The 26,852-nt window shown below is 41.7% G+C and overlaps 2 protein-coding genes across 14 annotated transcripts in view; one reads left to right on the forward strand and one right to left on the reverse strand.

Moving 5' to 3' along the window:
- Window positions 1–786: 786 nt before the first annotated feature.
- LOC113009911 (SPRY domain-containing SOCS box protein 4-like) overlaps window positions 787–26,852 on the reverse strand; it is an 87,616-nt gene continuing 61,550 nt past the window's right edge. For all 13 annotated transcript variants that reach the window (XM_026148566.1, XM_026148559.1, XM_026148565.1 and 10 more), the window contains one exon: window positions 787–2,918. In XM_026148566.1, coding sequence (XP_026004351.1) covers window positions 2,791–2,918 — 128 coding nt within the window. In that variant the 3' untranslated portion in view covers window positions 787–2,790. The remainder of the gene's footprint in view (window positions 2,919–26,852) is intronic.
- LOC113009908 (GTPase IMAP family member 4-like) lies at window positions 19,634–23,338 on the forward strand. The gene is made up of 2 exons (XM_026148552.1): window positions 19,634–20,350; window positions 20,796–23,338. The coding sequence occupies exons 1-2, from the start codon at window positions 20,167–20,169 to the stop codon at window positions 21,977–21,979; spliced, it is 1,368 nt and encodes a 455-aa protein (XP_026004337.1). The 5' UTR covers window positions 19,634–20,166; the 3' UTR covers window positions 21,980–23,338.

Raw genomic sequence — 26,852 nt, forward strand, 5'->3', positions numbered from 1 at the left:
GTTTGCGCTCCGGACGTTTTAGGGCATCGGTATCTCTCTCTGGCTGAGCGTGAGCTGTATTTACAGCTGCAGGAGCTGATGAGTACAGCATTAGCCGTTTACATCCTCAAGTGGAAACTGCACACTTGACAAGAACTTACAGCTAAATACTTAACAGCCCAATTTTGCCTACCAAAGCCTTGCTTGGGAGATAAAATGCTCCCGGAGATGCAATTAAAGATGCTGAAACTGTCGACCCAACGGACTCGCACCTTATTTATTCACCTTTTTTCTTGTAAGATGTGTTTAGGCTGACTTTAGCACTGTAAACGCTCCTGCAGTCTGCTGTTTTCGGGCCCAGTTTACGAGCTGAAGTAAAGAAGAGAAACACAGAGATTTAGTTTGAAATTCACTTGGCTTTTATTCACATTTCATGTCTGTTGACATCTCAACTGCACTGTCTGTCCATACATTCGACTACGTACGTGAACAGGTCCTTTCCTCCCCCATCCTAACCTACAGAAACAGGAGGTAAGACCACCGCCATCACAAATAATAATAATATTAATAATAATAAAATAATATTAATAATAATAAAAGCAGCATCGAACAAACAATTTTTAATTTCTCTCCCTTCATCGTCAGCATCTTTGCATTTAATTTACCTGAATGTAACCATCAATGATCAGTTTAATGAAACAAACAGAACTAGCCTGTTATAAATAAACATCGTCTTCCTACCGTCATCAGTCAGACCCCCACACTCACAATAACAATAATAATATTAATAATAATATTAATGAAGGATATAAACCCAAGAGTAAAAAAAAAAAAAAATCAAACCAAAAAAAAAGTGACTTAAGTCATTAATTGGAAAGAAAACGTGATTGGTCTTCAGTGAGCACGTGTGTGGTTGTGCATTGGTCATCTGCATCCTATTATGAGCCAGCAGCACATCGCCCGCGCCGCTACAGCCTCGAGTCGCGGACCGAGTCGGCTTAGATCCGCCCCTGTCAGTTTGTCGTTCGTGGTCATTAAGACAGTTGTGCGGCGAGCGCGACGGATACCGTCCGCCCGCGGTGAGCTACAGCAGGGTGCTACAAACAGCGGCAGGTGGCGTCTTCGTGCCAACAGCGTGTCCGGCCCGCGACCTGCAGCTCGCAGATACATTCGTGCACTCTGCAGCTTCCTGTGATATACTTTGGTTGTGAGATGACATCGTAATACATAATCTAGTGTCTGGTGAGGAATGGTTCGCAGTGCCGTAAAAAACAAAACAAAGAATCAAAAAGAAAGTAAAAAAAATTCCAATACTTTACACAACAAGCATGATTGGCCCCTTTCAGACACGCAGAGCAGTTCCACTAAACTAAAAGTCTGATGACAGGCTGCTGATTATTGTTGGTGATCGTCAGCTACATCTGCTACAACTGAAAGCCTCATTGCTCCAGAAGTTTTGGGAGCTCCATATTCAAACAATCTGTAGTTTGTAGGGCAGTGAAGTACAGTTAATGAGCTCAATCTAACTTATTAAAGTTGTTTATACATTAAATACACTTAATTTCTCAGCTTTTGTTCAGCTATGATAGTACCAGATTCCTGTATGTGAAATATGCAAAATCAAGGGACAAGATTTTGCTTAGTGGGAGCACTCCGGTTTCAGTTAGTAGTGCACATGTTGTTGGAGTTCTACTGATCAATCACATTAGAGCAAGCTTTGGTTGCAGAGACTTTGCACACAGCAAAGGATGAATCACTTTACTTTTTTATAGCTTTTTGAAAATTCTGCACCATAAACAAAAATCGGCAGAAATCTCAGCCTAAACATCCGTTTGGTTAAATCAGTCGACTAATTCAATGATTTCCACACATACAGGATCAGAAACATCCTGTATGTAAAACGGTTTCCATATAGCTCTACTGGAATCTCATAAAACAACAGTAGATTAAAATCTGTCATATGTTAAAACATCTTAAAACTGAGTGAGAACTAGTGACTCCCCCCCGGCCTTAAGCTAATTTTTACTATCAGTGCAAGAGAGCACTTTTTCTTCATAACGTGACGAACATTATGTGTGTGTATAGTTGTTACGAATATCTTTCTAAGTCTTCATTTAAAAGGGCCAGAAATGCTACATGTCTGAAAAGGGCTTATCTTTTAACTAATGTCTCTCTGAAGCCAGGACATATCTTTTGGCATACTAACTTTCAAACTGTGCATAGAGCCCATTAGCCACACTTTGATGTGCTCTGTATGCAGTGTGAGCTTTTGGTCGCGGCCCGATGTCAATCTGATAAAAACATTAGTGCTAAAATCCTTTTGGACATCTGGACTCTGCAGCCTGCGCCAGTGGAGATCACGAACACTCTCTATGGGATCCAACAGCAATGATAATGGTCGCTGACTGCACGTCAGAAAGGCCTCCGTGGATGGGTTTAGTGTGCTTTCTCTGTGCTGTTTTTATTCCCGTCACTAGGTGGCGGTGGTCGTCTTACCACAGTCTTTTCGACTGCTTAACCACGCTGTGCCATCTGAGGATGGGCTTTTATTCTGGATGAGTGAGACACTGATGGGACGCCATCATTAAGAATTTATTTCAAGTTCTGCGCGAATGAAAAAAAGCAGCTCAAAATCCAAAAGAAGCTGGTGCTGTCCTATTCTTTGTTTGACCCCCGTCAGTTCAGACACCATCTTTATATCCATCCTTTTAGAAATCTGCAAGAGCTGTGGCGCTCCCACTGTGGACATGCTTGCATCGATCATCCATCTTCGGACTTCCTTGTATTCCCAGCTGGCTCTACCGATGTCAGTCACTGGTACTGGAGGTAATTTTTTAAGGACTGGGGCAGAGGAAGGCGCTCGATCTCTTGAAGCCGGTCCCGACCTAACGCCACTCTGGCCGCACGCCGACACAGGTCCATCAGAGGAAGAGGCTCAGCTGAGGAGAGGGGAAAACGGAGAGGTTTTGTTTAAAGTTAGAGGAAAGTCAACATATTTGACACAAATAACTGAAAACACGACCTGCACTTAAAAAAATGCCCTTATGACCATCTGCTTGATGTCCACGTTAATATACCTCAGCCATTTTTTCATGCGTAACACCTCTTTATGTTTGTTAAACATGAATAGATTAGAAAAAGGAGAAATGGGTCATAGAGGGTGACGATGCACACCTTTAAATATTTACACTTTCCACACGCTGGCGCCATCAATGACACCTTAAACGCGCCCACTACTTTAAACCCACTGAAACAGAGACACATGCTTCTCGACTTGCTCTCCCGCTGATTAAGAGCACATTTGAAGCAGGCTGCTGGGTTATAAATACACTCATATCTTGCACAAAGTTCAAACTAGTCCACATCGGTGTGACACTGTTACATCTCGTCTACAGTCAAGGTTCCTGGTCAACCTTTTCTCTGACCTTCAGCTTTAGTTAAGGAGGTAACGGATACTGGAGGCGGCGGTCTAAGCAGTTCGACACAAACACAGCAGAGGACGAGAGGAGACTGAACTGTGCTGCTGTTGTCTGTTGTCTAAGACACATGAATTATATTTTACATGTGTAATGAACTTGATCACTTTTCCACCTAAAAATATTGGAACTACATAATGATGAGAAATTTCTTAAAAAAAATTAAAAAACAAACAGATTCTCTAGTTCTACGTTCTCTAAATTCTGTTTTTGCTTTATTTTATTACTTTTGTAAGCATAGAGTAAACACAATATCTCTAGGCTCTGTGATTTCATCTGATTTAAAGAAATCCACAGTACTGTACGAGTCTTTAGCCGCCTCATAATTCTTTATATGTCGCAGGGAAAAACAGGAAACAAGTGCAGTGACTTATTGAAGCACGTGCAAACATACATGGAAATACAGCACATGAGACAAGTTGTACAATTTGAATGAGTTTGAAAGTCAATATTTAGTACGGCCACCTTCATTCAGTCTGAGCCTTCTTTTAAGTAGTCCTCAGGAATATTTTTCCAGGCTTCTTGAAGGACATTTAAAGCTTTTCCTTGGATGTTGGCTGCCTTTTATTCTGTTTTCTCTCGAGATGATTAGACTGATTCAGTCTGGGCTCTAGAGGGAGGACAATCCATTCCATCAATTTTGGGAAAATCCCAACACCACTGGCTGAAATGCAACCATAAACCATGATAGAGCCTCCACCGTGTTTTACAGATGGCAGCGGACCCTTACTGCTGCACCTCTCTTCTGACCTCCTCCATGCAAACTGATGACGATTTGATAACCAGATATTTCAAATTTGGATTCGGCCTTTTCTCCCTGTTTCCCTTCCTTAAGAATGGCTTCTTAACAGCCACCTATTATTTCATGTGTTATACATTTCTGGAGACAGGGTCCAGTCTTTTGCACAGTACTGTAGTTTCATGAACTCAGCCTATCAACAGATTTTTAAAAGCTTCTTTTCAATTACAGACAAAAATATTAACCAGGTAACTGATAAAATAACTTATGTGTGAATGTCAATAATGGCTAGTTATATTTAATGTAGTGGTTCATTATTGTTATAAAATAAGTCAAGAATTAAAAAAGAAACATGACATATTAAATGTATTTGCCTCTAGAGATTACCACACAGTGTTGAGCTTTTAGCAGCTTCCAGAATATTAACCAATGACCTCGTGTAGAATAAATTGTAAGCTGTGTGAGATGCAGGTAGGATGCAGTTGTTATTTCAGTGTGTCATCTCATTTTCAGGTGAGATACGCTGTAATTAGACTGTCAAGTTGTGGGTTCTGCCTTGCAGACAAACAATAATTACAGGCTGGTAACTTCTAAATGTTGATACTTAAGCCATTAACAACTGGTAAAAGATTCAAAAGGATTCAAATATACCACAATCATACCCAGGTTAGCTGGCAGTCAGGTAACAACAAAATATTAGTCAGAAATGTCACAACTAAAATTAGAAACTGGGTCACCTGCACCAGTTTACTGAAATGTCCCCATCAGTGAATATCTCCTCTTATTTAAAAGAATCGCTATGTCATGAGCTGGAACAGGAAATGAACCAACAGCTTTTATGGGAATTATTAGAGACAGATGTGACTTCACTTAACGAAGTCTGACACCTCGACATCACGAAAGCTCTGCAGCTGCAAGCAGCATCTCAGAAGCAGGACATGACTAAAATTAAATTGAAAAAAAAAATTTGAATGCAACTTGGAGGAAAGTTTGACGCTCGTGGTTTATGCAATCAAATATAAAATAAGCATTTAAAAAAAACCAAGGCTGGTTAGCTAAGTGCTAAATATGAACTTTCTAGACTGAATGTTAACAACTTAACCTCACACCCTCCTCCACACGGAGCTAACAGTATCATCAGTGTCAGTTAGTGCTGATGACCATATCTGACTGGCCTAATCATACAGTAGAGCAGAGTGGGGCATGAGTGGGAGGGGGAATTAACTTTGCAGTCAGACAGACATCCTAAAACTCCTCCACCTGAAGAAACATTAGTCACATAAAACACGGCTTATTGCATTGTGCTGTTAATGCATCCACCTTCCAAAGTAGTAATGCACCCCCACACAGTGACAGCTAATCATCAGTGCACCAACTGGAAGGAAAGGCAGGACCATGAGTCAGAAAAATTAGAAGGGCACTTTAAGACTTGCACCAAATGCCTTAACTCGCACTTTTAAAGTGATCAGGATCCAACATTTATCGGGTTCTTACTTCGCCCCATGCTTCACCTCACCGCACGGCTTCGTTTATCTTGGCCTTACGTTTTCTTTTGTTATAATCCACAAAACTGGAAACATCTCCTCCACCAAAGAGAAAAAGGCTTAATTAATAACCGCAATAATTTCAAGGTGTAAAGTGCAATGCAAAAAAATTCTGGAGAGACATTAAAGCACTGCTACCCTGCGAGTCTCCCTCTCCCCCTGCTGTTCTTCCTGAAGACAAAACACACACACACTGACCTCCCTTGTAAACTCTGGATGCCCTCTACCATCACGTCCTCTGTAGCTGTGTGTGTGCGTGAATGAATATGTTCAAGGTTAAGCCAACAGGACAGCAGACAGGCCGTCTTCCACACCTTGCTGTGTAACTGTCACATTAATGCCCATCCACACTCGCTCTCAGCAACAGCGTGTTACTTATGCGCAGTCACAATGACGACGACGGCGCTGATTTCTACTTTCACCTCTGTTTGACTCTCGACCACTCTGCCATTATGAGAGCTGCTCGCCTTACAGTAACGGAAGACGCTGTAGATGAGCGCTGTTCTGCGGCGGCATCAGCATCTGATACGATGAGCTGCACACAACTGTTTTGAGTGACATGTACGATTTACACGCACTGATGTTTCATTGATTATTTCCCCCTTTCCTTAATTCATCATTTCAACGTTTTGTTTGTTTTTAACTACAGCTTTTAGCGGCTCAGATTACTGTTTGGGATTTTAACGTATTCACAGTTTGAAAGCTCACAAACAAACACAGAAGGTTCTCAGTAAGCTACCTAAATATAGAGCTATCAGGGATGCTAAGCTGGCTTTACTACCTCACTGGCTGATGACCAGAGAGACAGAAAGAGTTTACTGTGACTTGCTTTTTAATTAGTTATTCCCCCAGTCTCTGATGCAGGAATAGAATAATGAGACAAATCTTCTCAAAGTATTTACTCACTGGGATTGTGTACTGTATTTGCAATGAGCACTTAAGTAAAGGAAATGTCAACAAAACAGTGTTTTAAAGACAAAAACTAACAAAGAGTGAAGCTGCTGGGGAAAAGAAAGAAAAAGTTTCAAAAACCTTGTGAGACTTTATATAAATATGGCTTAAAATATTATCCAATGAAACTAATGAAATTTAATCTGATCAGGTATGTTTGAGGTTTTTTGCACTGAGTTAAACATCGGCGTGGGCTTTAAAATCCCTGCGATGCTCACACTGCCTAATGAGTTCAGAAGTGTGTATCTGACAAATCCTCTGTGACATGTGCTGTTTTGTTGCTAAGAAAACAGGCGGCTAGTGTATTTATGTGTTACGGCGAATTAGTGGATGGCTACAGATAAAGCATCTTGGATATGTGAGCGTTACATAACGCAGTCAAGTATATACGCAACCTCCTGTCTTGTCATCGTTACTGTCATCATCTTTATGGAGACTCCACTTTTTCCCGGATAAGATTAATCCCATAAACGTACGTGATATGAACGCCTTATATTCTTCTGCGTTCCTTCAACTGAAATCGAAGCTGGCTCGATCTGCATCCCAGCATTTGTTCTGCCAGCAAAAACCTATTTGGGTATTCGAGTCATCTTAAGGCGCAAAAGACTGGATCTGAAAATGTCAAAGAGACAGTTACTGTGGCTACAACATGTTTTGAGTGCCAGTCAGTTAACGGTGTGTGTCTGTGTGTGTGTGGGATCTGCGCCTTCACTTATCAAAGGCAGCAATTTTACACCACATCCAATTAATTTGTACATGCTTGTAGGCTTGTTTATTGCAGTTTCAGTTACGACGCAACAGCACTGTTGCTTGCTCACGGAGGGAGCCCCTGTCAGCTGTACCTTTCCTCTTTCCTGAAGACTTAAAATAATCAGACAAAGAAGTAAATATTCACTGGTTGTGCCATTAATTTTTTTCTGCTACAACAGAGACTTAATTAGCTGCTGTTAGTTAAATAACAAGGGGAAATCAAAGCACCTCGAGGAAGAGTCATTTTTACTTCAATAAACTGAAGGATCCAACACTGCACTGCTTCGGCCTTACATGTAGCCGTTACGCATGATGGATTATTAATTCCTTTGCAATGAAGCCTAAAGATTGGCAGTGAATCAGGTGAATGATAACCATGGTGCATTAAAATGCCTTACAGCTACAAAACATCCTAGAAAGTCTTTTTATTTTATTATTTTTCTCTGTTTGGTCTTTATCAATGACAGGACAGTTTCAGAGTAGGTAGGAAAGGTAAGAGAGCAAACAAATGGCCCAGGGTCCAATTGGGATTTTCCAACAGCCTTGCAGCACACAGGTGAATCAGGTGAGCTACACTGGTGCCTGAGGAGGCTTTTAGACAGAAACAACTTGAAAGCAGTAACAATTTATTTATTTTTTAAGCACTCCAGTAGGTAAATGTACTTGTATCATTAGCATTCATATCACACTGGTATTTGACACTCTTATATAATCTTTTACAGTGTATGAGGTATTTATAGGCCAATAAATCAAAGGTGTGGACTCAATAGGAGATATAACACAGGTGCCTGCTCATATTATTATGCTTACTCTAGGTGGTTGTGCGGCTGCTATTTACTATAAGCTGAAAAAAAAAAGCCACATAAATCATTAGACGCCCTCCAGATGTGTATAATAGCCTTGTATTGCATTACAGAAGTAATTAGTTTGGCTTAATAACTTCAGTGGGAAAGCTTAGTGTAGTAATGACAAGATTTCATTCTTAATGACACATTTTCCATCATGTTTTATCCTATAAGCTTCTCCTCGAGTGTTTGGAGAAGCTCATAAGGAGATTCAGTGCAGACAGTGAGTAGTAGGTAATTTCCCTCTGTGTCATTACACAAGAAGAATCACGCTTTGAACTGCTGCAGGAGTAAATATCATCGCTAAATATTGCCAATATATCACCTGAAGTCCAATTACATCGGAAAAGTGATTTCCTTCAGCGATCTGCTTTCTAAATTGAGTCTATAACACAGACTGTGTGCGCTGGGAATCAAACCCGCAACCTTTCAGCTGCTTTTACTTCCTCCACAATCTCATCTATTTTCTACAAAGATGTCAAACCTCGTTGAACATTCAGCGAGATGGTTTACTGATGAAAGTGACTAGACGATATCAGATTGATGCGACGTGTGACGCGACCCCAGCCAGTCTGGAACTTGTTCCCTGATTAGACATTTTATATGGATATGAATGGAGACCCTGGGTCTGATGCGATGGGAACAAGCAGTAATAGGGGCACACAGTGGGACATGGCGCCTGTAATGAGATGCGGCGCACAGCGACGGAGAGCAGAATTTATTGTCTGTAGAAAATGATAATAGGAGAGAGGGTGAAAATGGCAACAGCAGCATTACTTTTATGATGGATGTAAAAACTGACCTGAGGGGACGAGCAGATGCTGAATAAATTCTGACAGACAGATGAATGCTGAAACGCTCGGAAAAAAGGGTCTGAGGCAGGAGGAAATACTTTTCAGTATTGTGTCTCAGGAAAAAAAACCAACCCACCACGGTGACCTGCAGCTGCTGTCTATTTTTTTTGTTTTTTTGGTGAAACCTTTTGAATATATTTCTGGTAACAAAGCTTTAAGACTCCGTTTGGGCGTTTCTCACAGTTTTAGCTGTCTCACATTTGAGAGCCTGCTCTGAAGGAAATGGCATCATCGACTACCTACACAGCTTTGTAACGCCTACAAGTGCTGACAGAAAATGAAAAAACTTCCAACATTACATTTAACATCTGGGTGGAAAAGTTTGCTTATATTTCCCTCTGACTGGAATCCAGCAAGCAAGTTTAGCTAGTTAATACTGATACTGGATATGTTTTAAATGTTATTGTGCATGTAAAACCAACAAATATCTGCTTGGATGATATGGCAGATATGTCTGTATCATGCTAGCTTGTCTTAAAACTTTTGTTAGCCTGACACTGCAATAACAAGATGCTGTCATCACACAGACCCACATAAACCACTATGCTTTTCAGTAAGGAAACCAACAGGATGCAGCTTTTGTGTTACATTACTTCACCACGTACTGAGTCATCTCAGTCCCCTTTCTGTCCTCATGGGTTGTGGTAAAGCAGCACACAAGGGCCACAAAGGTCTTATCCATTTGAATTCCAGGTACTCATCTGAGAACCTTCATCAATTTCTCAAGTCTAACGGGGAGTTCCAGCCGAGGTGCGACCACACTTTGGCTCCTCTGACCGTAAAGTCCTCGACTCGATTCACACCTCGGCTCATGCGACCCTTAACGAATCATGAGGGGAAATATGGTTCTGCAGAGTTTTAGCTTTTTTTTTACTGTCACGATGTTACGTACGTCAAGGTTTTCATCAACGACCGCTTTTTCTTCCTGACAAAAACAACAACTGAATAAAAAGTAATGCACGAACACAAACTATGATAATATGTACAGATACTTTTGTCGAGGAATAAAAATTAGATGGAAGTGTTTTGGAGAGATCATGTCAAAGCTATGCAGAAAAGTCTTGAGTTTTAAAGTCATCCAATCAGAAGTGCTCTCTATTTGCAGTAAGGTTGGATGTGCTTCATTTGATGTGCCACTGAAAAACGGGGTAGGAGGCTGGGCACAACTAGCTGCCTGCTTCTCATGAAAATGCGACGAAATGTCAACACTTGTTGGGAGGAACAGAAGGGTCGACATGTGGACACAATTTGCATTTGATAAACAGGAAAATAAATCTGTGTGTACACTGCAAATCTCTACACTTTATATTTTAGTCCACTGAATCAACTTTAGATACGGTCTACTATAATCTTCTGATATTTACCGTATTTTCACGACCATAAGGCGCACTTAAAAGTCTTAGATTTTCTTCAAAAAGTGCGGCGCGCCCTATAGCGATTATATAGATTAACGAATCGATGGTTCGCAAATGGAGGAAGCTGGAAAACAAGCTCCGGCAGGTCAAGAAAACGCAGCTGAGTTTCCACGGACATAAGGCGAGGTGGCTCGAGTTGGAGGAAAGACTCGAGCGGTGGATCATCGAGCAAAGCGCGAGCGGGAGAAGCGTTTCGACGGTCACCATTCGGCTAAAAGCAGTTTCACTAGCTGAAGAGATGAACATTGAACATTTCCAAGGAGGTCCGTCTTGGTGCTTTCGTTTTATGAAACGGTGCCATTTTTCCATCCGGACCAGGACTACGGTAGCGCAGCAACTTCCAGCGGATTATAAGGAAAAGCTGGCCATCTTCCGCTCCTACTGCAGCAAACACATCGGCGACAAAAACATCCAGCCCAGCCACATCACTAACATGGACGAGGTCCCGCTCACTTTTGACATCCCGGTGAGTCACACTGTGGAGAAGCAGGGGACCAGCACGGTAGCGATACGCACAATGGGGTATGGAGTCTTCTTTTACTGTTGTGCTTGGCTGCCATGCTAATGGACAGAAACTGCCGCCTATGGTGATTTTTAAGCGAAAGACTTTGCCTAAAGAGAAGTTTCCAGCAGAAATCATCATTAAGGAAAATGAAAAGGGCTGGATGGATGAGGAAATGATGAAAGACTGGCTGAGGGAGGTGTATGTAAGGAGACCAGGTGGTTTTTTCCACGCATCACCATCGCTGTTGATCTGTGACTCTATGCGTGCCCATCTCACAGCCGATGTGAAAAAACTTGTGAAGCAAATGAACTGTGAGCTTGCTGTCATTCCGGGAGGCCTGACAAAGGAACTCCAACCGCTGGACATCGTTCAAAGTAAGGCTGCGAGCGGCCTGGGAGCGATGGATGACCGGTGGAGACCACAGTTTCACTAAGAGTGGAAGGCAGCGCCGGGCGAGTTACGCCACAATTTGCCAATGGATTGTAGATGCTTGGGCTAACATGTCTGCTGGCACTGTTGTTCGAGCTTTCGCAAAAGCCGGCATCGTTTCCGAGGAGCCGCACGGCACGGAAAGTGACTCTGACGGTGAAGACAGTGAACCTGGCATGTTTGATGGAGATTTAGCGCAGCTGTTCAATTCAGACACAGAGGATGAGGACTTCGATGGGTTTGATTGATGATAAAAATGTGAGTACCAAACTTTGTTTTGCTCCTGCTTTATTTTTAAATACGCACACTTGTATGCTTGTGTGTTGTTGATGATGACGATTACCGGCAATAGAAATGTGAGTAAGGTACCGAATTCAGGTTTGCTCCCGCTTTATTTTTAAATACGCATACGGTACTTGTATGCGCCCTATGGTCCAGTGCGCCTTATGTGTGTGTTAAATACAGTAAGGGCACACATAACTGAGACTGCGCCTTTTAGCACAGTGCGCCTTATGGTCGTGAATAGGGATGGGTATCGTTTAGGTTTTATCCGATACCGGTGCCAAATCGGTACTTTTGAAACGGTGCCGGTGCTCAAACGGTGCTCAAACCGGTGCTTAAAGAATAGAGAACACAAAATTGGTCCAAAAACCTCTCATGCTCAGCTGGTTTTTTGTAAAAAGATAACAATGTTAGCCTTTTCTGCAGCTATGGGGCATATATGGTATGATTCTTGGCTGGAAGCAGTGCTTAAACAATGGAAAAAACACAAACTTTGTCCAAAAACCGCTCATGTTTAACTGTTTTCCACTTTTTCTTTGGTCATTTTAGCCCTTTTGGCCAGGGTGAAGGGAGTATCTGCCATCAAACAAGAAGACAGCCGCATGTAGCTATGATGATGTTTGCTAGTTCACCTTACATGCATTAATGTAATAACGTGGTTAGCCTACTCAACGTAAATTACACACGAACAACATTTAGCTACTCACGCAGAGAAGAACGGCTGCTGCTGCCATCATCATCCGTCATCATTTATGCTACACTGGCAGGGCTAGGGGCCAGGACTCTCCTCTTCGTGTTTTTGGGGGATGTTGCATAACAGGCAACCCACCCGCAGTAGATGCGCTCGGTGTGAGGTCTCGCAGCAAGCTATCAAATACGGCGCATTTCTGGGCTTTTAAAAAAAACGCTATGCGTCGCCAGGTGTTTCATCGGATTTGAGGTGTTACCTCCTTTGACAGTATCACAGTATCAGCTTAAAGCACTTGTTGCAGGCTGCTGAGTTTGCTCTAAAAGAACGTACGTACCTGGGCCTGCCTACTATCCTCGGAAACATAAAATGATTGGCTAGAAGTGTATCACAGCTCAGGAAAAAAAAGCACCGAAATAAAGCACCGAAATGTGCGCTGCTTTTCGGTCTGGTTACTACCGTTTATGTCAGAACCGGTGCCATCATGGCACCGGACACCGGTACCCATCCCTAGTCGTGAAAATACGGTAGTCGATTTAAACTAAAAGAATTTCGCTCTCTAAATTATGACTAAAACTAAATGACATTTTAGACTGTGACTCACACTGAATCAGTTTTCTGTCAAAATTAACACCGCTGTTACAAACAACTGGTCTGTGGGCTTCCTGCTTGTGTTGTTGTTGGTCCTTTTTCCAGATGCAGAGAAGAGTAAAGTGATAACATACAAAGAGCTGTGGTGGACCCAAGTGTTAAAAACAGTGAAAATGATCCACTGCAGTCACGATCTGTGCTTCTCATGATATATTTTTAAAAATATTACTTCGCACTTTTCCTGTTCATGGTGAACTCTTGGTGTTGTTCCCTTTCCATCACTTTTCAAGCAATGAGTGTTCAACCTGAACTGAACTGAACAAGACTCTTGGATGAGAGGTGAAACACCTTCATGAACTAAGACGTCCATTTGCCTTCAGTTTAAACACTTATTACTACCATGGCTCAAAGACGACACAGTCGCTCAGCTGAGTGCTGTTTCCAATAGTTTGGACGGCAGTGCGGTGACATCACTTCATGTGATTTGAATGTTGATAAAGAGGAATTATAGAGTGCTGAAACAGCTTGGACTCAGAAGCAGCTACAGTAGTAGCTCTGGCTCCTCAGCAGGTTTAACACCAGTGCGTACGTTTAAACTGAAGTGATTTAAGAAACCACTGAAGGTATGAGCGCTGGCTGCGTTTATACTTGCGCGATGCAGTAACTGCACTGCTCTGCTCTCTGAGTGAAACTGAGAAGAAGCTTCTTTTACTGAAACGCAGGAAACACAGAAGACTTCTTGAGTTCATGCATGTACTGTCAGAGCTGTGAACACGGGCTTTTGCATTAGCAAGATAAGCAATCTTTACACTTTAAACCCTATTACTTTTTATTGCACAGAGGTTTAACTAGGTGCTAATCAACACAACATATATATATACTTAGATTTCTGGGAGGTTTCATCTCAGGAGTGTTAAGGAGCACTAATGTAGGGTTGTGGTCACTGAAGAAACCAAATTTCCTCCTTTTGGTGACCACATTTATACTTGCATGCTATTTTCCCAGCATTATTTTGCAGTTAACTAAGTTGTGTAAAACCACAAACTGCATAAACCAAAGTGGGTGGAGAAGACAGATGCACACATTACACAGAGAGGAAACGTCTAACTAAAACATGATCGTTTCCTTTGTCTCTCCCTCAAGTCTTCCTCCCTCCATTTGCCACGGCTTCATCTCATCTGTAACAATACACCTCTCCGCTCTTTTCTCCAGCGACGCTCTTCTATCCGCAAAGGAGAAGCCCCTCTGCTTGCTTTCTTCTCTGCTTCCACTTTCACACTCTACAGTTTATCCTCTTCCCTCTTCATACTCACTAAGGTCACCGTGTTTGATCTTTCCTGGCATATAAGAATTTATTGCTGTTGGCTGAGAGCAGCATTATCTCAAAATGTCAACAAGAGACAGAAAAAAAAAACAGGTCTGCATTGTGCCTGATGACAGTGCAGTTTTTAATCATTATCCAGTTTGTTTAGGAAGTGCTTGCTAAGCCCAAGAGGTTGAAGAATTTAGAGGAGCATGTAATCCTTTAATCCTTTAATTAAAGCCAATACAATATGAAAATGAATAAACTTGCAGTTGCAAGGTTTTCACATGGTGGCAGAGCTAGAATGTGGGCTGATGCAAAATCCCAAAGCTCGCTCCTAAGCTTGTGTACATATACACAGAGTAACAACAGTTCTATAATGTGACCCCTTGGTATATGTCACACCTGCTGGGTTTTTTTCCCCTCTCCTAATCTAAAACCAAACTATCACATAGCCGCAGACTGTTTTCCTGTTAACATGAAATACAAAAACAAAACCACACATTTACTCAAAGGAAACGCACAAACTGTCTTGCAAAAATGTTGACAGGTAGAAAAAACGGATGCAAAGAGCACACATTACCGAGGGAAACACAAATGCAGGAAATCAAAGTGGCAAACAGACACACATCCCCCAAATCACAAAAGATCAGAAACACTCAAACGGTGTGAAGAAAACAAATACAGAATGCACACGCACGTCCACATGCACAGCCTTTGAGCTTGCTCAAGGGCAAATAAGTCCACTCAAGCACATGGCAGGGGTGGGTACTGATCTTAAGTACATTTTAATACAGAAGATAATTACCATAACTTTTGACTTTCTGATTTAAATAGCCTCCTTGCTAATTTACGCTTCTATTTTCCCCTTGTAGAAAAGGCTGTGTAAGGCTGCTTACATTCACAGTGCATATAACGTGCAGATGAGATTCTTTGAGGTTCTGGCAGAAAAACATATTTACATCCCTGAAAACTAAAAACTTCAAAAGCCTGTCAACATATTGATCTTTGGCCCATGAGTGTTCATGTGATCGCTACGTGACCACGCTTCACGGCCTGATTACGTATGCACCAGGTCAAGCCCATCTGTATACTCAACCTTCACTCGAGCTCATGGGCAAGGTTGTAAAAGTATTTGCAGAATCTTTCCATAGATACCAAACAACTCTAAACCATCTCTGCTGTGTTTTTGCAGCAGTACTTCTCGTACTGCGTACGTTTTACAGTTAATGTAAATGCATGACAAACTCAAATTACATCGTGGACCACATAAAGCCCATATTGATCAACTGTGGGCTGGACCAGTTCAACTACAGAAGTCTTAATATAACAAAAGAAGTGCAATTTCAACAGTATATGTTAGTTTTTCTTCAATGATTTAAAAAAAATAAATCCTGCAGTAGTAAATAAAAGATATGTGCTAGTGTGGTTCTTTGTGCTTAAAATGTGAGAAGAAAATGTGAAGAATTACCAAAACCGTCCTGGCAGCTCATTTCCCACACTTTGCTGTAATTATAAAACAGGATTGTGGCCCAAAAGAAAAAAACTTCTATAGCCTATGGTCATTAAATAGTCATTTTGTCATTTAATTTTTATTTTTTACTTAATTACTTTGATGTATGGCCATGGGAGAGGTCTTTATCAGCCAAGAAAAAAAAGCACCCATAAAAATAGATTTTTAAGTCCAGAGTTTTCCAGAGTCGTCCAGTGGGCCGGACTGGAGTCTTTCCCGTGCTGTTTCTTGTCCTCAAGCCTAAACATAAGGCTTGATATGCTTAAACTACTTTTTACAGATTTTAAATCTTTCTAATAGTGGGCCAAGTTTCTGGCTACATCAAACCAGAAAGTCAGCAGATTATCACGACACAGAAGCTTTAAGTGTGAGGCTGTTTCGAGACAGAAAGAAAAAATTGATTCTCGAGGCGCTGAATCTTTATCCCATTTAAAATCCGGTCTATCAGATACTTCCCTTGTTTTAATAGCCCTGCTGCACAGCTTCCTGCCCGGTCTGAGTCTCAGTGCATTGCTTTTACTATATGCTCCCCCCAAGAGTGTGACTTTCACATTGTATGTAGAACAAATCAGTGCAGAATATTAAATATAAAGCTGGCTTAGATCTTCTGGGAGGCGAGCAGTGCAGTAAAAACAGCTTATAAATATTTAAATTGACAAATCTGAGCCTAGCCAGTAATGAGAAAGTGGGTTTAAATTATTCGTTATGACACAACAAAGAGAATTTGTATAAAATAACCAGATTCAAACGTCACAACAAAAACAAAAACAGCAAAGATGAGGATTAGCGGGAGGTGTTTCTTTATTCTCCGACTCCTCTGCAAACACTAGAAGCTGAACTTTGCCAAACATCCTTCACAGACATGGAGAGAAGTTACTAATGTACCTCCGGTGGCATCTGCTTCCCCAGTTCATTGTGTGACACCAACAGTTTTTACCACTATCACACTTTAGGACACACTGAAGACGCCACTGTGCAGAACTAATGCTGTAATGTTGCAACAATCCATGGAGGATTTGTTAGAAAACGCTTTCATACTAAAAAATGGGGGGGGGGGGGGGATGCAGCCACGGGGTGGGAGCACTAATGGCTACAAACAAAGTTGTTCTAAGCCCGTCCCACACAGACAAATCCTTTGTGTTTCAAGTCCTCCTAGAGCAAACTCCTCCTTGAAATGTTTGGGTAACTTTAAATCGTCAGTGGTATGACTCACGTCTTACCGGCCACATTAGTGTCACGCAGAAAGATGGGCACTGTGGGCAGAGCTGGCCGGTACAGCGGAGCTGGTGGTAACACAAGCCACAGTGGTGCTTCTTTTTTAAGCCCTCCTCTCTTTTTACCATTACTGTAAATCCACTGTTTACCGTCTCCTCTGGGAAGGCAGGCAGAGAGATAAGAGAGAGGGAAGAACAGAAGATGTAAGAGAGCGGTAGACAGGAATAAAGGGAGCAAGGGAAGGGGTGAAGAAGAGGTAAAAAGAGCAAAGTAGATGAAGCAGAGAAAGATGTGAAGAGGTCGTGAGATAAGAGGGAAGGGTGGACTCGACAGAGTGAGAGTGATAAATAGGTAGAGACAGAGCACAGTGGGCCTGTCTGACCCTCAGATCCCCTTGAACTGCAGGAAGGCGGCTTTAGTCATACAAATCTCAATTTTAGAGGAAATCGTTGGCATAATTTACTAAGAACATCTTAAATTAAGAGACCCAGACCTTGTGTGTAAAGAGACTGAAGACTCGGGATTTTTCAAACTGTGCATTTAACCTGTGTAAGATATGTCAAGGACATTATTACTTCAAGCCAGAATAACCAGTCTACACAGCATTTTAGCATCTTTTAGCTACTTTTTTGCTTGAATTTAACTCTTACTGCTTCAATTTAGTCTTACTGTTCCCATTAACCTCGTTAGCATTTAGCTAATTAGCCATGGTTTTCATAAAATGCCGTTAAAGTCGTACTTACAATAGCCCAGTGGCCAAAAACATGTGTTAATGGTGTGAAATGGTGCAGTTCACAACAACTTATTGAGTAACATGATGACACTGGATCACTTACACACATATCTAATCTGAGTGTGCTACAGTTGTAACCTGCACAGGGTGTCCTATAACAGCTTGTATAGGCTCCAGCTTAAAAGAGTAGATGGATAGAGGAACAGCCAGAGAGAACAGATGACAAGGAGTATCTGTGGCATATTATTAACTAATTAATAAGGTTATTAATGTAAAAGTGGATATAAAAAAATCTCTTTTTAGATGAGAAAATACCAAAGATGCAACAAAAATAACAAATTCACAGAAAGACTGAATAACTGTATAAATGATTGGCTGATGCTACTGGGAATGTTTCTATGGTTCAGACACCAACATCTGCTATTTCAGTGTATTCCTCCTACTGCTCACTGTGGCTGTGATAATAGAAAGCTGGCGTTCCCTGTAACACAAACCAATCAATGGATTATAGGAGAGTCCATAATCTCTTTCTTATGGATAAATGCTTTTAAAACAACTGAATAATTAAACAAACCTAGACAGAGAGTGCCTGGCTTTAGCACATTAACAGATGTAATGTGCTGTGTAAACACTATTTCAGAATTTCAAAGATGGGCAGCCTCATTAGAGAGAGTAACCTAATTATATACACAATTAGGAAGGTCGCTGTGTGTTTGTGTGTGTGCCAGAAGAAAAGAAGGACGACAGAGGGAGAAAAACAAAGCAGTAGAAGAAGAAGCAGATCAAAGTTCAAAACAAATTAAAAAAAAGAAAAGAAGAAGAAGCGAGGAAAGTTTGGGGACAGCATATGTGTGGAAAAGGCTGCTGTTCCTGTAGCCTCAAGGCAACTCAAGGATCATCACACACACACACACACAAACACAGGCATTGACACTTCCTGTAAACAAACATGAGTTCTTACACGTGCACACATTCAGCAGGCACTCCTTTGCCACCGACCTAATAGAAACAGACTGAGCTAAAAACCCAGCTGATCCTTCACTGGCTTAACCTCTCAGGTCAGAGCATGGATTCCCCCAGCACGCGCACGCACGCACGCACGCACGCACGCACGCACGCACACGCACGCACGCACGCACGCACGCACGCACGCACGCACACACACACAAGCATCAGGTGCAAAACAAAAAAGGGGATCAGGTGCAAAAACAGAGAGGTAAGAGAGACAGAAGTGATGGAGACTGAACCGTGGAATCTAACCTGGGATTGTAATCCACCTCTGTGGTTCTAATTTAGAAATCAGCTAATTTACAAGAAAAGTTAAAATATCTTCACTTGATTATCTTTAATGTTGCGCCTCTATTTGCACCTAGAACACAAAATGCTGCTAAACGCAGCAAGTCCATGTTCATGTTCATCCAGCACAATGGCCTAAACTGTGAGCAAGACAATTTTAAAGGAGAAATGCAGCACATCTCAGGTTTCAGAGCCTTATAATATACTATTACTGATCATTCTGACATCATGTTAAGTTTAGCTGTGCTGACTTTAGCTTTAGATAATGGAAAACTGTAACAATCAATAGTGCTGCTGCTCACGCACAAAAACAACACAGGCTGACGCAAAATTGCAGGCATGTGTTCACAGTCCGAGTACACCGTTATCTGTGAGGTGCACGTGCTCAGATTAAGGTTAGAGACGCACGGCACGTGAGCCCGGACATTACGCAGCAGAGACAGAGAGGTTTATGATCAAAACAAGCTGTAAAATCATAAAACCTGTAAGACAAAAAAAACAAAAAAACGGAAGTAAAGCGGGGCGAGTAAGTCGATGAGCAATCTGTCAAGGAAATGAACTTTTTTAATTCAGGTGATGAGGATGTTTACCACTTCATATATTAATAATTTACTAAGACAAAAACAAAAATAGCAGTAATACGAAGGACTCATTTTGGCCTTTAGAGTAAAAATGCATCGACTTAAGTATTAAAACGTTTTAGAAAGTTATGCAAGTAAAACATGTAAACCTACATTCGATCGCTTATAGTAAATCTGCGCATGCTGTTATTGTGCTGCAGCTTCTACTGCAGTGTCCCTACATACAGGAAGCCATTCACATTTAATTGATGCAAGCTTACCATCTCCATTATGCTGTAATGCAACAACGCTGCTTGTACATTATTGTACATTTAAATCTTGGTGTAGGAAATAAACAAATTTCAAAAGTTAAAAAACAAAATAATTGTTAAAAACAAACTGACGGAAATCATAAACGATTTGATGGTTTAATCATTCTCAGGAATATCAAGAGAGCAATAAAAACTGGGAGGTGCATTTGTCAAACTTCATAAGTGGATGGAGTATCCGCTCTGCCAGACTGCACTGCTCAACACTCTTCATGTTACAGGCTGTTTATCCTGGGAAGCTGGATTCAGGAATCCCCGCTGTGGTACCAAAGTTGTTATGGAGGAAACTTATACTAGCTACATCTGGAAATCACCCGCAATGGAGAGCTGGTGGAACACACCTATGCATGCAAGTAAGTAATTGCAATCCTAGAAGGCGTATTTGTGACGAGATTTCACAAAAGTTAAATAATAATAATAATAAAAATTTCTGCAGGCAAATCTAAGACCAGAATTTGTGCATGACGTTTTGACTGAGCGGGCTTTAGTTTTTCAGATATTGTTTTGCTGTTAAAGATAACAGCAGGCATCTGTTAGTAACAAACCTCCAGTGTGCAAAACACTGAAGGGAAGAAAGATGCAGAAAAGCCTGAGTGTTGTTTCAAATCTCTCCAAGACAGTGAAATGGATATGATTCATATGAGGTGTAAAATATGATTACAAGTGGGCGAGTATGAGTCACTCCTGCCACTCACTGCACTCTACCTTTCTTGACTTTAGCAATTGACAAATCTATAACAAGCACACTGAACTCAGGCCTTTGGATTCAAAGTTTTCTTGCCCTTTTCTTTCCAACAGCATCACGCGCACTCAAAGCTTTGCTGCTTGGTCCCAGGAGGACAGGGAAGAGCTCCACGGGTAACACCCTGTTGGGTCGAGGGCGGGTTTTTGACACGAGAGGAGGAGGGGCCAGTGCAGCAGCTGGTGCTGTCACTGCTGGACGCCATTTGACCGTGGTGGATGCACAGGGCTGGGGAACATCTGAGGACTTTGTTCCCAAAGAGGAGAAAATTGAACTCCTGAGAGCATTATCGCTGTGTGGAACTGAGGGGCCTCATGTGGTTCTGTTAGTGATTCCTCTTATGGACTTTACCGAGTCTGAGAGGAAAGCAGTAGAGAGAAGGATGGAAATCTTCACCTCTGCTGTCTGGAGACACACAATGGTGTTGTTCACTTTTGGAGACTTGCTAAAAGAAAAAGGCTGCAGCGTACAGGAGCACATCCAAACAGGTGGCCCTGCTCTGAAGTGGCTGATGGAGAAATGTCACTATCGATACCATGTGCTGGATAACAAGGCAGCTGTTAATTGCACGCAGGGGGGACTAAAGCAGGAGGTGAACAGAAGTGGAAGGAGACAGGAATGGACTTGGCTGAAGAAAACTGACAAAGAAGCACGAGGGGTGAGCACCGGAGGCGAGCTGGATAGGAGACGAGAAGGAGAGCAGCAGCAACTGAGAGAGCTGCTGAGCAAAGTGGAGGATATGCTGGAGGAGAACGGGGGGTGGCACTTCTCCTTTCACATGTACCAAAGGCTGGAGGAGGAATGGAAACGCAGAGAGCAGCAGCTGAGAGCTTTGCTCGAGGCACAGACAGAAGTGGGAAGTGCGAGGAGAAAACAAAAGACGGCAGAGACAAAGGCAGAAGTGGAGCCAGAACAACAGCAGAGTTTGGAGGCTGAAGAGCAGGAACAAAGCCGAAAGAAAGAGCTAGAGAACAAGGAGGGATGTGTGCAGAGGGAGATAAACACAGGGGAAGAGCGAGAAGAGGGAGTCGAGGTGGAGCTGATGAGACTGAGCAGTGAGGAGGAGAGGTGGGATACGAGCTCGGAGAGCGGGAGGGAGAGAGAAGAAGAGGAGGAGAGAGAAAAGATGAGGGGGCAGCTGGATGAGGAGAACACTGAGGTAAAGACTGGAACAGTGACTTCATGTTGGCCCAGTGGGGGTCCAAGGTTAGTTTTAAAGCCAATCAGGAGGCTGGCCTAAGGCAGTAATAACCACCAACTCCAACAACAACATCTGGTCATTTACTCTCGTGTGCTGTAACAAAAACTCTTGTCATGTGATCACCCATGAGAAAATAAACAAGAGAACAAATCCGGATCTTCACAGACCTACACGCAGCCACAGGCCGTTTACAAAGACTGCCTTCACAAAGCTGAGCCAACTGGCTTCACATTTATATTTAGTATAGACATGAGAGTGGGAAGGAAGTGTATGTCCCAAAAAAATGTCAAACTACTCACCGAGTGTATTTAAAGGACTAAAATGGTATCAAGTCATTAAATAAATACTGTTTTTTTTCCCATTTGCATTGCGTGTCAGTCATTGGTTCCATTGGTTATAACTGCACATATACCAGTCTGCTTCTAAAATCATCAGGAATGTGAGACACTGTGTGATTTCAGTCCTCACTTTTCTAATTATGCACATCTCCAAACTGTTGCAACAGTTCCTAATTTTAAAAATATTTGCAGCACTCTTGCACTCGAGTAATTAAAATCCAATTTCCCTTCTTGGGATAAACAGACACAAATAAAGAAACTCTGCTATCTGGAGAAAAAGTTAGCGGATGAACTCTGATAAAGGAGGATGCTTTCTTAACACCGCTCTCATTATTTTCCCCTCTTATATTTTTAGATTTTCAATTTGTAAATAAAATTGAGGCACTGTCACTCCATTCGAGGTTTTCAGCCTAAGCCGAGGGACGTGTGCTGTGCCACCCATTTCATTAAATCTCAGCAAACTGTCAATTGGCTTCAGGGGATTGCCGTCTCTCTTCGACTGACAGACTGTTAATTCTCATCTCTGGCTCGCAGTCATGATGCCGTGCGAGGTCATTTGTGCCGTAAGCAGCGAGGTCACTGTCTGCCCAAGACACCAGGCGTGACCAGAAAAGGCCATTTCAAATGCACATATTCAGATAAATATTTCATTAGGAGAGCTCCAGACTGTTCAGATTGTTAAGAAAAAATAAATCCAACCCAACTATTCATAAAAATTTGTTTTTTGTTTTTTGTTTTCATTTCTTTGCCATTTTTGAAGCAATGCAAAGATTTTCAACACTGTATTAATTAGTGAGCGTTCAGACGCTGCATTTGTTTTCATCCTGCCGCTTCTTTTAATTAGATACAGAAAGCTGCTGTGATATTAATTTGGTCCAAGAAGTCTGCTGTCTCCAGACATGAGCTGCTGAGATTTGTGTTTACAGAGCTTCACTGGAACCAAACGTTACACCAGATGCTTTCAGCAGTCACCTCTTCCCAGGCAGACTGTGTGATCTATCAGTGATCGAGTTTATGAGTTTAAATACAAAATGTCATAAACTCCTTTTAATAGAGATTGCTTTAAAACTAACCCACCTTGCTACCTCTGAACATTGATGTCAGAGGCCCATTAAAACCAGTTATTTTAGGATGAATGGTGGGCCCTAACATACAAACTCACTTGCTAAAGTTCAAAAAAAACGAACGAACGCCGGAAAGTTTTATTTTTCCAAAAATCACGACTTTTTTAATCAGTCGGTCCAACAATAAAAGCTTTCAGCTGACCCCGCAGCCGTGTTCTTAGAGCTGACAAAATTGTTAGCGTGTAACTGCTGCCAGTAATCTTCTATTTGATAACACAGTAAAGTTCCTCCTTCAAAGTCTCTGTGTTGACATCTCTGACGAAATTGCAACTCATCTGGAATTTGATACCTTGTTATGATTTTTATTGGACTTCGTTGCACAAGATGAAGTCTGACACACGGTTGGGTGAGCACTATCAGCTCTAAATATGCCGTGAAATTCCTTATCAAGACAAACCGTGGCTGGGAACAAAGTGTTTTGGGAATAGTTGCCAATTAGTGAATGAAAGGTTTATCTGCAATCAGTGTTATGTAATAGCAGATCGCTATTGGTCAGGAGTCCACACTTCAACATAAGAGGTGCTTGTGAAATGTTAAAGAGTACAAGTGAAATTATTAAACAGAAGAATTGGAAAGGCGTTCACCTTTAATAGTAATATAGTGAATGACGTGGAGCTATAAATAACCCTCTGCACCTTTTATTTGTCTGGCTCCAATAGCTGCTTGAGGTGAGCACTCGTCTAGGCCACTGCTGTTGCTATGAAACAACTGACAACCCATTTAATGTGCAGCACTGGTGAGCTAAAAGCTGAAATATCTTTGACTTTTAGCGCTGGAATGTGCTCCGCTCGAGCAGCAAGAGGTATGAGTGGCGTCCGATAAAGCTGTAGCCCGGTCACAAACTCAGCTTTAGTATATCTGCACAGACTCACTGTCAATGACAGGCTCAGCGTGTACTTAAATGCTAGTGCTCACCTCAAATGACATGGTCATGACTACGACAGTGTTTCCTTAACATCTAACATAGCATCTCCCTTAACTAACGTTTAATGTTAGTCGTCTTGTCTCTGTGATAATTATCTCACATTTGAGTTTTTCCTGTTTTGCTGTGATTGCTGGTTTTCCCCGTACATCTCTTTTGATCTTTTTCAGAACCTTTGATTTTGTTCAAATATGCCTAATCCTTTAAAAGTCTCCAATTAATCCCCTGCGTATCCGTAGTCAGATCGTCCTCTTCAGAGGGGTTTACTGTGAAGCAAGATTAATGGGTTAGCAATCTATGTTGAGCTTGTCTGTGTGACAAAAGTGCCCATCTTTTTACAAGACTAGGCGAGCTGGTCATGTAAAAACAACACACACGCGCGATGAATACCTGTTCAGCCATCACATTAGAAACAAACAGCAGCACTGAGAGCCCAATCGGCATTAAAATAACTCAAACTCAATTGCTTATTTTCTCACTCTGTGATTTCTGGCAGCATTAACCTTTTGTCTTGCTTGTAACTGTGTTGCTATATTATTTTTTATGTTTTTTATAGATTTTTTTTTTAAACCCCATTTTATTATCATTACCTGATAACATCTGTGACTGAAGTAGGCGGCACTCATAAGGATCATTTTGTGTGAAAGAAGACTCATATGACGTGTGAAACGCCCCCATTCATGCGAGCAGACAGAGAGACTGAAACAGAAAGCCCGACTTGACAGAGAAACCTGATAATTGCTGTTGTGATGCCCATTATCTCTGACTGGAGTAGGAAAGCCTGGCTTTTTTTTTGTTATTTCTTGCCTCAGTGTCCTGCCTTTGGTTCCTATCTAAAACCATATTTTTGAGACGTTTAGCTTTGCAAAGGTGGGTGAAAAGTGTGAAAACTGAGAAAAGCAGGGCATCATTTTTTTCTCCTTTCTCTGTACTTTGCACCAAAAAGCATGGTGTTGCAAGTCATTAATAATGAAGAAGGGGTCAGAGTGTTAATTTGAGGTCTAAATCTTTAGACGTTACCCATGACCGGCCATACCCCACCGAAGTAAGACAGTTAAGCAGAGGTGTGAGGTCAATGTGTTTCTTTGACGTCCAATATCAGTTCTTTGTGATTATAGCGACTGAATGTGGAGAAACAGACGAATTGTTGAGACTTTTTTTTTCTTAACTGACCTTAAGCTGCAGTGTGCTTGAGATAAAATCAGCCTGTATGTGACACATGAACTAAAAGTGAGTTTGACACCCCCGGTCTCCACACGTCCCACAGTCTGGTTGATAAATGGACTCATAAGAGGTTTCTAGAGGTTTCTGATACTACTCGTCGTCCTTTGAAGTCGCTACCATCACTTAAAAGTTTCACAGAACTGCTAAAACTTTTGCAGCCACCAGGATAACAAAGAAACAAACAAAAAAAGCGAACTGAATCAAAGCTGCTAATTTTCTCGTATTCTTTTTCTATTGTTTCTTCAACATTATCACAAAGCACTCACCACAGTCGTTGAGATACACAGTTTTACATGTTAACCTGGCCTAGAAACCTAGTAAGCTTGAGGCGCTAGTAAACCACATCTTTGGCCCTTTAACAAAAAACTATACCTTGATGTTACAAAGTGCATAAGTTGCAGCTTTTTTGTCTTTCTCAGCAAATCTACAAAAAAAGCCACAGCTTTTGTTGACCTTGATGCTGAAGTCCATTCTTGTTTCCTCACTGATACAAAGGTGCTTTCAAGATGTGATTAGCTCAGTCTAGAAGAGACTGACAGACAGACAAAACCAGTGAGCTTATTTGACCCCAGCTGAAAATAATACTCTGCCAACTACAAAAAAGAAATTGTTACTAACCAACACGCACATAAGTCATAATTACGTAAATGCTCACGTAAATGCAAAAGTGTCCGACTGAGCTGATTAATGCGGTTCTGTCTTTCCTCTCTTTGCTGAGGCACTGCTGTGTGCTTATGCAGCCTTGTATCCGTGCATGACGTGACAAACAAAACAAAGACACTAGCTGTGTTTTCTAGATAAAAGAGATGAGCTCGTAATGGAAGAGATGAGTACCAAGTGAATGCTGCATATAACTGTAGTTTATGTGAGGTCATACAGGCCTCTCACACACTGTTCAAGGATTTTTCTGGCATGTCTCCATTTACTCACTCACCTTCCCCCTAGCTTCGGGCTCATAAACAAGTCATACGCTAGTCATCTTAACACCGCTGAGCTGAGACGACCCACGGTGCCGCTTCATGCTCTAAAACGATTCAGTGCAAGGTGACTTTTTCGGCTATTTTTTTGCTCTGATGCACTCCGCTGTGGATCTTTACTCCATTACATCCATCCATCACACACCCACTCACAAGATTAGAGTGCACTGACAAACTTTTGTCACTATCTGTTCTTCTTGGAAGTTGAGTCATAAACTGAACATAAAATATAAATTTACAGAACCGAGAATTACATCACACTGTGTTTTACACCGAGTAAGTTACCATTCGGTTAACACACCAGCTCCTGATGGTATATTGTTAGTC

Source organism: Astatotilapia calliptera, chromosome 18, assembly GCF_900246225.1.
Source record: "Astatotilapia calliptera chromosome 18, fAstCal1.2, whole genome shotgun sequence".
Lineage (NCBI taxonomy): Eukaryota > Metazoa > Chordata > Actinopteri > Cichliformes > Cichlidae > Astatotilapia > Astatotilapia calliptera.